The sequence below is a fragment of the Tetrao urogallus genome (genome assembly GCF_951394365.1).
Source record: "Tetrao urogallus genome assembly, chromosome: 1".
Taxonomy (NCBI): domain Eukaryota; kingdom Metazoa; phylum Chordata; class Aves; order Galliformes; family Phasianidae; genus Tetrao; species Tetrao urogallus.
The window spans coordinates 192,277,163-192,290,010 of record NC_136813.1 but is presented as its reverse complement, the minus strand read 5'-3'; the positions used below and the strand labels follow the sequence as shown (position 1 = coordinate 192,290,010).

Below are 12,848 nucleotides of genomic sequence, written 5' to 3'. Positions count from 1 at the left end.
ATGGGAGGAGACGGGAAGGCGCCGCGGGGGTTGCTGGGATTTGTAGCCCGGACCGTGACGGAGCGGCGGTGATTGCGAACGTGCAGCGGGCGGAGAGCGAACTACCGGCTGCCGGGAGGAAGCGGGGGTGGCGGGGCCGACAGCGGGGCAGAGGCCCGGGAACGGGATGAGGTGGAGGCCCGGGAAGGCCGCTTCGTTGCTTGGGGTTGCGCTATGCACCCGGCCTTGGCGGTGTGTTTGGTGTTCTGCGGCTGCTGCAGCAACGTGGTGTTCCTGGAGCTGCTGGTCAGGTGAGGGCGGGAGGGGGTAGGGGGGGAGGGGAATGAAGGGAGGGGGAATGCAGAGCCTGGGTGCACATTGCAATGGCAGTGATGGGTTTTGTGGGGGTTGTCCAGCTCTACGAGTGCCTGGATTGATTTTGTTGCTGCAGGCAGGCCTCAGCATCCCATCACAGATGTGGGGGCCACCAAAATGTCCCCTCAGTCTTTTCTCTCTGCTCCCAGCTCCTCATAGAGTGGAAATCCCAAAAAGGAAATGCACAGTAGCTGGCTAAGGACAGCAGGTAAAGCCAAGGGAATGCCTTCCATCCATCTTCAACAGCCTCACTTGGCAGCCAAGCCAAGGCAGTGAGGATGAGGATTCTCAGGGTGAAGGTGAAATGTCATGTGGCAGAGAAAGGAGAGCTGATGTTTGAGATCCATCTGAGCTCTGCACATCACCTTCCTCACCCTGATGGAGGCAGAGAAAGGAGAGCTGATGTTTGGGATCCATCTGAGCTGTGCATTGCCTTCCTCATCCTGAGGGAGGTAGGCTGCTGCAGCTTGGAGGAAGCGATGGTCTGTTGGTTTGGTTTCCAGGTCAAGTCTGCCAGCAAAAGTACTAGATCTGACTGGAAAAAATAGGGATTGAATTGGTTGTGTGTCTACCTTCATACTTAGTCAGCATGGAGTGGCATTCCCTGACTGACTGTTGGATGTGTGCACTATAAAAGTGCCCATGCTTTAGAAATAATAAGCCTTAAAGCCTGTCCTCACTTCCTCCCCACCCATCATTGTCTCAGACTATTAGAGAAAAGGGAGTGGGAAAATGAACCCAGTACTCCAGTAGTAGGGTTAATTGCTTCAAAGTGGAAGACCAGTAACACAAGGTTGCACAATCACTCAGCAATCACTGGATAAATCAAGAAGCAGTTCTTGGAGGGAGAGACCTTACATAACAAAATATGCCCTTCCTCTTGAGGATTGCTCTAATCTGTGCTACAGCATCACTGAGCGAGAAGGAATGACCCTTTCTCCCCACTCTCCAAGAGGTGAGAGAGCTTGGGATTGGGGTTTTTCCATTTGCTTGTCACCAGACTTCTGTTTCCTCCAGCCATTTGGCCATGCTCAAAGGCTGCTCAAATATATCTAAGAAAAGGAGCTTTTTACAAGTAAGCTCTTGAGCCTTGCCTCATATCCACTGTAGAAATTCCCCTGTTCCCAATAGTCCAGTTCCTGTGTCCTCCCTTCTGTTCACCTTCAGTCCCCAAACTGGGGCAGTACTGCTTGTTTCTTTGGGTCTTGCTGTTGTCTGAAGGGAAGAGGCCTTGAAAATGAACGTGCCTATAACAAAGGAGATCTTGGAGCTGAACAACAGAAAAATGCAGTAACCAGAGTCTAGTGGGGAATGACAGAGGTGACTGAAAGAAATTTGCTTGGGATCCATGTGGAAAGAGTAAAGGAACAAGGACTGCTTAGTCTAAAGATGCTGAAGGACAGACAGAAGACTTAAAATGCATGGAAAATGGCTGTGGAGAAGAGGAGACAGGACAAGAAGTAATGGGCTTCAGTTGCTATGAAAGTGATGTAAAGCAGGCCAAACAAACAGGTTTGCTCCCTCCCGGTGTAATGAAGTGGGTCCCTAGGAGGGAGGGCAGGGAAATTCCTTGTTGGATGTTTTCAAGAGCATGTTAAGCAATCTGCTGTCTGAAGAAAAGGGGCTTGAGTAGAGCAAGAAACACTTCAATTCTTCCCATCTCCTGCATTCAGAGCCTTTTCTGCTGGCATCCTTTCCTTGTTGGTGCTGTGGGACTGTCCTTGAGCCAGGCTTGCTTAGAAAGCCCATGATATGCGTGTGACCTTCTGAAGTCGTGTCCTTGGGAGGTGTCTTCCCTGTAAAGATGTTTGAAGCACTGCTTGTTAGATCTCAACAGGGTTTCTCCCCTTGTCATCCACCGTCTGCTGAGGCTGCTAGATGCTGATAGCCCGGGCAGTTCAATCCTAGGAAGCATCATAGATTGACAGTGCTTTGCTTCTGAAGGTCTCTCAATCAGTTGTCTACAGCTGAAGAATTTATTTGGTTGACACACTCAGACTACTTGCTGTTTCTTTTAAGCCTGTCAGTGTGCTAGGATTGTGAGTCTAGCATCTGGGTTGATACAGCCTGGGTTTGTTTATTTTGGAGGTCTTTTTTTGTTTGTTTGCCTTTTTATTATCTGTCAACACATAACCCTCTGCCAACGTTGTATTGGTAATGTAAGGTGATATGTACAGCAAGCAGCTGGATGCAAGGATCTGTGAATTGGGAGGAAAGAAAAGCTAGTGTTTGAGAACAGTCTTGGCTTGTTTTCAGTCCAGGTTTACTCTTGCTTTATGTTTTCCTGCAGAGGCATGGTTTATAATCCTGAGCCTGGCCTTTGTGATTCAGTTTCTCTTCTTTTCCCCCATGCAACCTGGCTTCTGGTCTCAGGTTCACTCTGCTTTCTATTCCATCACGTAACTTCTGAACCTTTTAACCATGTTGGACAGCAGGGATTGGAGTTCTGTGGACTATTGATCTTTGAAAAACGTGGAAGTTGGCAGGTGGGTAGAGGGGTGGCACTCAGGCTGATGCCATGAAACATACAGGGAGAAGATGGCCTTTCCAAGAGCTGTTTGGTGGTAGGGTGTTTACATGAGCAAGCTGCCTGCTGGTGCAGCAGGGACTTGGCAGCATGCGTTGCCTCCATTAAGTCCTTGGCCTCAGCTTCTGTCTTGCAGCAGAGGAAGAGAAGTCCTCCCTGTGTCTCCTGCTGCAAATAACAACAAGCTTTCTGATCATCTGAAGTCTCATAGCCTCTCAACAGCTGACAGTGTGCCTGCTGGGAAATCTCTTGTTCCATGTAAACTTCTTAGGAAGAAGGCAGAGCCTGCAGCAGGCACACCCACCAGGGGTGCTTTAGCTACCAGGGTCTCTTCTTTGAGGTCAGACACCATTTTGTGCCTTTCAGCACCTTGTAGTGGTTGAAAACTTCAGTGGAAGGCAACATTGCATTAGCAAACTCGCTGTCTTGCTGTCTGTCCTGTGGCATTTAGTGCTGGCACCTTTTTGGGTTCCAGTGATGAGCTGTTGTAGGTTCCTTGCCTACAGCAAATGCAGCAGGGCAGGAAGCTGAAGTTTGCTGAGCGAATTAAAAGCAGCTCCAAGCTGATGTTTGTGTGTTGTGGGGATGGGGTACACGCAGAACCAAGGCCATAAAGCCTTGCTGTGCTGACATGAGCCTCACCTCAGCTCTTCCTTCCCATGGTGGAAATAGGGGTTATGAGAAATCCTGCTGCCTTCTTGCAATCATAGTCATCATTTCACCTGGCCTGTAGCACACACAGCAGCATGAATGGAGTGAGAGCCCTGTCAAAACCACTTCCCCATGAGAATGGAGACCCTGCTTCACTATGGTTACGTCAGTGCTCGATGTTGTGCATTCACACCCTATGCCATGGTGGGGCACTATGGAGATCCAGATCAGAGCAATTTCTTCTTTCACTTCTTGACCTATTTCACTGTGTCCGCCATAAAGGGAATGGCTGCTTCCTTCATCTTTGGAAATGGATGGGAACAGGTGAGTCAGTGCCTGCAGGGAAGCATTTAACAAAAGCAACATGAGAATCTGGGCAGATAAAACAGTGGAGTCCCTCCAGGTTGATGTTTGCTGTGAGATTGCGAGCTGCTAGCCAGATTTCATTACAGCCCAGTGCACTGTGCTCTGTGACATTGCTCTTATGCTTGTCTTTCTTCTCCACACCTGCAGGCAGTTTCCAGGATGTGGGAACATAGTGACATTCTCCCAGTTCCTATTTATTGCAGTGGAAGGCTTTATCTTCGAAGCCAACTTCGGGAGGAAGCGGCCAGCCATACCAATGAGGTACAGTGGACCTGAATGTTTTCACCTGTTGCAAATTGACTGGCTATATTATCTCAAGAAGTGTTTAATAAAATGGCTTATCTGTGTATCCTGTCCAAATCCTATCCATTCTGCAGCATTTGCAGAGCCTCATTGAGAACCTGTCATGCCTGGTAAAATACAAACTCCTTTTTTATCGAGAATGCTTAATAGGAAATTGCTGTCAGATATGCACCTGTCTGAGAAACAGGGCAATATTTTGCACATTTAAGAATCTTCTGTGGTTGAAGAGCTCACTGTCTCTCTGGGGCTTCGTGCAGTGGATGTGGAAGGGAGAGCTTTACTGGAAATCTAGCTGGATTCACTTTCACTTTTCTGCCTCAGGGTTTAATTTGTCCCAGGTTTAGCCTGGCGTGTTCATGCTCTCCTCTCTGGCACTCTGTAATTGATGTGACATGGGGAACTTTTGTGGGGTTCCTTAGCAGACTGCCTCGCCTGCAGCAGAATGCTGTGCTCAGCACTTGGGATAGAGATCTTCCTGCTAAATGCAAATTCATGGCTGCATGACAGCAAGGAGCTCCCTAGGTTAGGTGTGGGACCATGGAAGTGTTCAGCCTAGGTTTGAATGATTTCTTCTTTTGTTCAGGGTAGTAATGCCTGCTGACAGAAATCAAATTCCTCAAATCAAGCCCTGTCTTAAACCACAGTCCTTAGGTGAAAGGGGTCTGGAGGAAGTCCATGCTAAGAGATTCCAGCTCGGGTATTCTCAGCTCCCCTTTGCTTCTGCAGTTGGCAAAAGGGAGCTGGTGTAGATCAGCTCACTTCCAATTTCACTTTCTTGCTGCATCCAAATTGTACTGATCTCTTTGTCACAGACCAAGAGTTATGTGGGTTCCTGCTCAGCTCCAGGCCTCTCTTTGTACCACTTGTCTCTTCTCAAGGTGTGTCCCAGCGTGCTCAGCCATGGGCTGATTTTGCTGACCACCACTTTGTGTTTGTGTTCCAGGTATTACCTCATCATGGTGGCCATGTTCTTCACTGTCAGTGTGGTGAATAACTATGCTTTGAACTTAAATATTGCCATGCCACTGCACATGATCTTTAGATCGGTGAGTACTGCCATGCTGTCCTTTCCTACCTGTCTGTGACATCTCTCCCCATCATCTCTGCAAGCGCTCTCTCTGGTGCATCTGTTCTTCCACCATTTTTTCTTTCCTGAGGACAACAAAAATCCTGAGCAAAAACAATTCCAGCTTAATTGTGGGGAGAGCAACCTTGCTGTGATAGCTCAGCTCTAAGTCTTACTTTCATAATTTTAACCATTAGATGTCCCTAGACAGGTGAAGAAACTGAAGCTGGAGCATACTTCATCTTTCCTGAGCTGATGAGGAAGTAAGAGTGACAAAACCAAGCCCAGGCTTTGTCTGTCAGACTTACATGGGCTCAGTTGCTGGCCAGAGGAACTCAGCTTTCCTTTCCACCTCATAGTTAAGCAAAATGGTTCATGTTCCACAGTAGGTGCCTTTGTTAAATGCCTTGGGTCAGAGAGGACGCATTTGGCTGTTCCTCCCTGGGCCTCTGCTCTGGAAGGTGCTATTAAAATTCACTTCACTTAAGTGTTTGCACGTGAGTGTCTGGCTAAAAATACCTATTAAAACCAAAGAAAATAGAGCCCTGGTTGCTGGGAATAACAGAATCTGCTGGGCACATCTGCTGGGTGGAGGCTTTTCTTCCACAACTTATAGCATAAAGCTTCATAGCTTTATAGCATCTTCATAGCATTGAGATATGTGCAATCAAGGGGCATTAAAAAGAAGAAAAACAGACAGTGCTGTAGGAGCCCTGTCCTGCATTAACCATGAGAGATTTGTGTATTGCAGCCCTGCAGTCAATCTCTGCAGCTGCACTCCTGTTCCCAATTAAAAACACAGTTTGGTTTGGCTACGTGCTGCTCTGTAGCACATTGAGTGTTGGGAGTGGGCAAAAAAAGGGAAGGTCCATGGGCCAGGAGACCTTAAGAGCCTGTTTGCATCCTTGTTCCCAAAACATTTGGCTTGATTTCTCCCTTGCTGATAGTTGAAGTGAGACTCCCTTTACCCTGTCAGACTCCCTGATCCCGTTCTTCCATTTCACTTGATGCTTTCATGGTAGTTGTACTGAGCTCAAGGTTATTTGTCTGAGGCAGGTGCCCCAGCACAAGGAATTCTATCATGCTGACCTTCTGTTTTGTGTTTTTCTTTCTGTCTTTTCCTTTCCCCAGGGCTCTCTCATAGCAAGCATGGCTCTAGGTATCATCATTTTGAAAAAAAGGTAAATCACAAGCACTTTTCTTACCATCTTACACCATCATGCAATGCACTGCCACTGGCTTAATCCTGTCTGATGTTAAATGCCTTCCCCTTTCCTCATAAATAGCCTTGTTTTACTGATAGTGAAGATGAGGCACAGGGTCTGCCTGGACTAAAGGTCCTTTTCTGCACTCTCACTGCCCCTCACTCCTTCACTTAAAGCAAGTGTAGACTGGATGAGAGTTTTTAAACGTGGCTGCAAACCATTGTTAGCTCTTTTCTTTCCTATTCCATCTCGTATTTACTTCTCTTCTACTTGGTATACTGACTCTGGCTGGGACAGTTAACTTTCATCACAGCAGCTCGTAAGAGTTCTGTGTTTTGGCTTTCTAAGACACTGTTGATAACACACCAACGTGTCCAGGCTTCTTCTTTTTTATGAACTCTGCCTCTCTGCTCAGTAAGTTGACCTTCTGTTCCCAGCCATGTCCAGCATTAGGTAAAGTGTTTGTTCCCATGGTGCCAAGTCCGTAACAGTGTAACAGAACAAAATACAAAGCAAAGGAAAAATAGATGAACCTTGTAAATCTGAGCTGATCACTGGCGTTTCTCTTCTCTCCTGTGCAGATACAGTTTGTCGAAATACACGTCCATAGCCCTGGTTTCCATGGGGATCTTTACCTGCACTTTCATGTCTGCAAAGCAAGTGGTAAGGATTGCAAGGGGCCTGAAGTCACAGCTGTGGAACTTTTTGACAGGAGGAGCTGCCCTGGGCACCTTCATCAGTAATTCCCTTTGCCTGAGTGTTCGTAGAGAGGCAAGATGTCTCCTAGATCTGCTCCCTGAAATGATTTGTTCTTCATTTTTCAGTGGGCCAGAGGGAAGGAAAACACCTGCATATGGCTTAATTATAGATGCCTTACCCTGTATAACTCAGGTTGCTTTTTGTTGAGAATCATCCATTATTTTTTTTGCCACACAGGTAACAGCTAGGAGCTATTTTTTCTTGCCCTTACTGCGATGTGTTATGGTTAGGAGCAAGAAAATCCTTAACAAAAATGAGCCATTTTATTTCTTTTCTCTCTTTATCCTGGAAGAGTCTGTCGGGATTCACAGTTTTCCAAATCTGTTATCATCCAACATGACTTTCTCTGACCCTTGAAATGAAATACATATGCTTGGAGAACAGGAGGGAGTGAAGAAAATCCACGGGTAGCACCAGTTTGGGCTTTATTTGGGTCAGCATTCACAGCCTGATCTTGTCAGCTGAAGACAGAAGACTGGTATAAAGTGACAGTCAAGTGAAAACCTGTTTCACTTCATCCAGCTCTAAGAGACTGGATAGCTGTCAAGCACAAAGAATGCCATCATTTCATAGCTACTTATCCTCTCAGGGTCTGAGGAAGGTCTGTGCTTTACAGCCTTGCTCTGTATTAATCCAGATTATCTTTTAATAGGTGTGGGGTTTTGGAAGGAATGACATATGGCGTGCAGAGTTACAGAAATATAATGTGTAATCTAATTTGCCCTAAACCATAGCAGAAGAGTTTAGATAAATCATGCCACCAAGTGTTTTACCATCAGCTAACAGCATGGACAGGTCTGGTTCCCTCAGTGCCTTGACCATAAGCCAGTTGTAGCACCTCGCTGGGACTTGGCCAGAGCCCTTTTTGTTTCCTCTATGTCCACTGTGACATGTGGACAGAAGAGGCTGCCAGTGGGTCATCTGAGAGCTTTCTAAGCAGCACTGGTTATTTTTATTGTTGAAGAGTTCGGTCTTTGGCCAAGCCAGGCCATTTCTGTAAGAAAAATGCCTTTCTTGATCAGACATTTATTCTTTTAACTGGGATCTGGTTTGTTCCTCAAAGCAGAGTGGAAATGTGCTGTAGTTGCTGTCACTTCCATTCAGCTGAGGAAGCAACTCTGGAGTGAGAATTCTTTTCTTTATGGGCTTGCTTGAAGCATAACACAAGCCAGGAATGAGGTAGAGACAGGCTGAAGGAATGCAGAGCTGTGGTAGCTCATGATGACTGCTGTGTCTTCCTCCACCAGGCATCCGACTCCAGCTTGAATGAAGAGGATGGACTCCATGTTTTCTTGTGGTGGCTGCTAGGTATGTGAGCACATCTCCAGCCACCCCTGCTGAGATGCAGGCAAGGCTCAGCTCTTTGAGGTCTCAAACTTGGACACGTGGGTTGGGCAGAGCAGACTGTGGTGGAAGTCCGTGTGCTGGTGTTGTTAACATTAAGCTTCCAGTAGATGTTGATTTGCAAAGAGTGGGAGTTTGTGGCACTCATTAGGAGCTTTGTGCAAGGAGGTGCTTTTCGTTTGGCCAACAAGTCAAATACAGCACCTGAAGGATAGTTGCAGGGTAGTAGTCTAGTGAGAGAATGAGACTACAGTCAGGCATGGTTGCAGGTACCTTCTTGATTCCTCCCTGCCTGTTGTAGCTGAGACTGTGAGCTTTGCAGCAGTGAGGAAGAGGGGCAGTTGCCAGGTCAAGTTTTTACTCAGCACAGTGCTTCATGGAGGACATTTTACAGTCTGGCAGTTGTTTTATACATTCCAGCCTATATTTACTGATGGCTTTTCAGGGAACCTGAGATTGATATTTCATCCATAGTTACAAGTAACTGCATATTCCACCAACTCTGTTTTCCAGCGCTGTGTCCCTGCTTTTAAGATATATTCAGGACTGTCTTGGCATCTCAAGCTTTGCAAATAAGATACCTCTGTTCCAAGGACCACTAATAGTTTTCTGCCCATCTTGCCAAGTCTGGGAGTTCTGTCTTCTCTCAGTCTTTTCTCTCACTGCAAGCCAAATCACAGGAGTCCTTAGGCTGGTTGACTTGAGCTGAGCCATGCTTAAGCAATGCTTCCAGGCTGTGCTTCTCTTCCAGGTATTGCTGCACTCACCTTCGCCCTCCTCATGTCTGCAAGAATGGGAATTTTCCAGGAGACGCTGTACAAGCAGTTTGGGAAGCACTCCAAAGAGGCCCTTTTTTACAACGTGAGTCACTGCATCTTTTCTGTTTTTTTTTCACTGGGCACAGAGAGCTATTCAGACACCCTTTCCCTCCCTCCATCCAGCACTCAGATCCATACAGGCAGCCCTGTGAGCTACTTCAAATGATGGTGGTTTCAACTGTGTGTAGTCCTCAGAACCCAAAAGATTCCTTTGGAGGTGCAGCCCATGTGGTGAATTTTAAAAAGAGGGGAGGCTTGGCTTCCTGAATTTCCTCTGCTCAGCAGCAGACTGGTGACTTCTCTACAACAGTGCTTTGCATGGTGGAATTCACAGTCTGTATACCTGGGCTGTAGTAGATCCTTCTTCATCAGGGGGAAGTTTTTCACAGAGAAAGTGGTGAGGTGCTGGAACAGCTGCCCAGAGAGGCTGTGGATGCCCCGTCCATCCCTGGAGGTGTTCAAGGCCAGGTTGGATGGGGCCCTGGGCAGCCTGGGCTGCTGTGAAATGTGGAGGTTGGTGGCCCTGCATGTGGTAGAGGGCTTCATGATCCTTGAGGTCCCTTCCAAACCAGGCCATTGTTTGTTCTGCAATCCTATCTTCCCCCTTTGCTTCCTAGAGGGAGGAGGTTTTTTTGCTGCTGTAGGTGCACAGAGCACGTTAAAAACAGGCAGCATTCCTGGGGCAGAAATCCAAAGGATCACATTCTGTGAGGATGGAGCAGTGAAGCGTGCGCTCACATCCACAGAGATGTGTGAGACTGATTTTTCAGAATGAGAAGTGAGTGGATTCACATGATTTATTAACATCATGCCTTCCTTTTTTCCAGCATGCGTTACCACTCCCTGGCTTTGTCCTCCTGGCTCCAAACATCTACCACCATGCAGTTCTCTTCAGCCAGTCTGGTGAGTGTTGCATAGGTGGAGCCTTGTTCTTACACCTTTCTGTCCTCTGGAAAATGCTGGATGAAGCTTTTGTCATTCGTGGTCAGGAGAGACGTTCTTTCTCCTTGCATCTCCTCTTAGCATTAGCAAGCCTTGCTCCCTTCTGGCCCACACTTTGTGTGCCTACAGCAGATAACATTTTTTCTTGAAATAATTGATGTTGAGAGACCTCCTTGTCCTTTCTCCCCACAGAGCCATTCCAGATCCCAGTGATTGGACTGACCATGCCAATCATGTGGTTCTACCTCCTCATGAATGTCATCACTCAGTATCCTTCCAGTGTGCATCTTGAGACGAGCTCTGGAGACAGCAGCACAATGGGAGAGGTGAAATGGAGTGGGGATGCTGAGCTGATGGTGCCTTCCCTGCATTTTGGTAGCTGATGTTTGTGTAACTCTTGGAAAACACAGAGTGGAATTTAACCTGGAACTTTGAAGTTTTCCAGGATGGCTGAAATCTGCCATGTTCAATTGTTCAAAGCAATGTTCAGTTAGCAATTTTCTCACTGTTGACAGGTTAGTGTGCCTTATAGCTGCTCAGGCCCCTCAGTGAGACCACCCAAATTTCCTTTGCCCCCTTGGGGAGGAAAGGGGACTTCTGCTGATCCACTTCTAGTTACAGATGGAGAAGTCTGATTTTAGTTTCCCTTAGCTTCATTGCGAGAGCTGCAAACCCTGTTTGCCATTAACCTTTTGCTAGCACATCAGCTCTGGCTCCTGTACTGGAGGAGTTTTGCTTTCCCATAGAGCAGGCTGCAGGGGATTTTGAGAATCCAGGGTGTCCCTGAGGTTCAGAGCTATAGCACAGCTGAGCTGGGAAGGGACGTTTATTCCTATATAATCAAACTGGGGTTATCCATTGCCCAAACCTTTGCGTTCCTGAGGCTAGGAGAACCTCCCTTTTCAGCTCTGATGCTCCCTAACCTCCCACCAACCAAGATACGTCTGCATTCGGGGCGTCTTCATCCTCACCACGGAGTGCACCTCCCTCACTGTCACACTGGTGGTGACGCTGCGCAAGTTCGTCAGCCTCATCTTCTCCATCCTCTATTTCCGCAACCCCTTCACGGCCTGGCACTGGCTGGGCACTGCCTTTGTCTTCGTGGGGACTCTCATGTACACAGAGGTGTGGAACAGCCTCGGGCCTCTCCTGGCCCGCTGGAGGAAGAGGCCGAAGGAGGAATAGCAGCTGGATACTCTCTGCATGGACCTTTTTATTGTTTTATAGAGCAGAGCAGCAGGAAATCCCCCTAAAGGGGGTCCTTTTTATAACACAGGGGAGGTGTTGGCTGTGCCAAGCTCCTGGGAAACATGGAGCCTCTGCTTGGAACCTGCCTGGAGTAATGGATCGTGGTGGGAGGATACGGTTACATTTGAGAGGTGCATTTTGTTATGCAACCCCTTTTGCTTCTCCCCCTTTTCCCGCCCCCCAGCCCTTCACCTTCTCCTTCACGTTTAAATAACCCTTTTAAAGTAATGTAAAAGCTGACCCAACTCTTGATTAGGATCCCAACCTTGTGCTTTTCTCCAATCCTGCCAGCTTTGTTGAGCTGAACCCTGAGCCCGTTTGGTGCCGTCCTTTAACAGCCAGGTTACTGTAGTGGATGACTGAGCCCCAGGGAGCCACCAAGACACTGCACTTCATGGAGCAGGTTTTTAGTTACACTGGAAATGCCAGGCTGTCCTTGTTGCCTGATCCTACCACTTTTGCTGCAAGTTACAACCCATAGCTTCCACTTTCTCCAGACTCTCTACCAGGGAGTGGCTTTGGGGACTTAGCTCTAAGCCACCAAGCTCCTGTCACTAATATCATGATGCTGTGCTGATACCTAATGAGGTGGAGGGTGTCAGGGGTTCCTGCTTCTGGTAGTCCTTAGTGTAGGTCACTTTTCAGCCACCTCTTCCTCCTTTTTCCATCATCCCAAGCATGGCCACAGGGGAATTTGTTACCTACAGTCAGCTGCAGTGATTTGTGCTGAATCACTTGTGTGCCTGGGACATCCCAGTGTAGAATCATGGAACAGTTTGGCTTGGGAGGGACCTTTTATGAACCCCACCACCAGAAAGGTTGCCTAAAGGCCCATCCAGCCTGGTCTTGAGCATTTTGAGGGATGATCCACAGCCTCTCTGGGCAGTCTGTTCCAGTGCCTCCCCACCCTCAGAGCGAAGAATTTGTTTTTAACACCAAATCTAACTCTTATTTGAAAACAGCTACCCCTTGCCCTATCACTACACACCTCAGGGTAAAAACATTGCCAAGGAATATCAGAAGGGCCAGAACAGCTGAACTTACTTCTGTTGCTGGAAAGGGGCTGGTTTTCCTGTCCTTTTACTCAGCCCTCCCCTTTTCTTTCTGTCTCCCACTCCTAGGGGATCAGCTTCACTCATGACATTTCTATGCACCCACCTGGTGCAGGACCAGTGTCCCATACCATCACCTCTTGCACAGCACATGGGAACACTTGCAAGAGCTTTGGATGCATGTCTTCCAGGAAGGCAAAGAGCAGCACTGTT

At 47.6% G+C, this 12,848-nt stretch overlaps 1 protein-coding gene across 1 annotated transcript; it reads left to right on the top strand.

Annotated features, from left to right (window-relative positions):
* Nucleotides 1-213: 213 nt before the first annotated feature.
* SLC35B4 (solute carrier family 35 member B4) lies at nucleotides 214-11,520 on the top strand (the record flags this gene model as incomplete). Its single annotated transcript, XM_079549620.1, has 10 exons — nucleotides 214-290; nucleotides 4,046-4,159; nucleotides 5,145-5,247; nucleotides 6,399-6,448; nucleotides 7,054-7,135; nucleotides 8,479-8,539; nucleotides 9,327-9,436; nucleotides 10,221-10,296; nucleotides 10,528-10,603; nucleotides 11,274-11,520. 10 exons carry the CDS (start codon nucleotides 214-216, stop codon nucleotides 11,518-11,520), a joined length of 996 nt encoding a protein of 331 aa, XP_079405746.1.
* Between the last annotated feature and the right edge of the window lie 1,328 nt (nucleotides 11,521-12,848).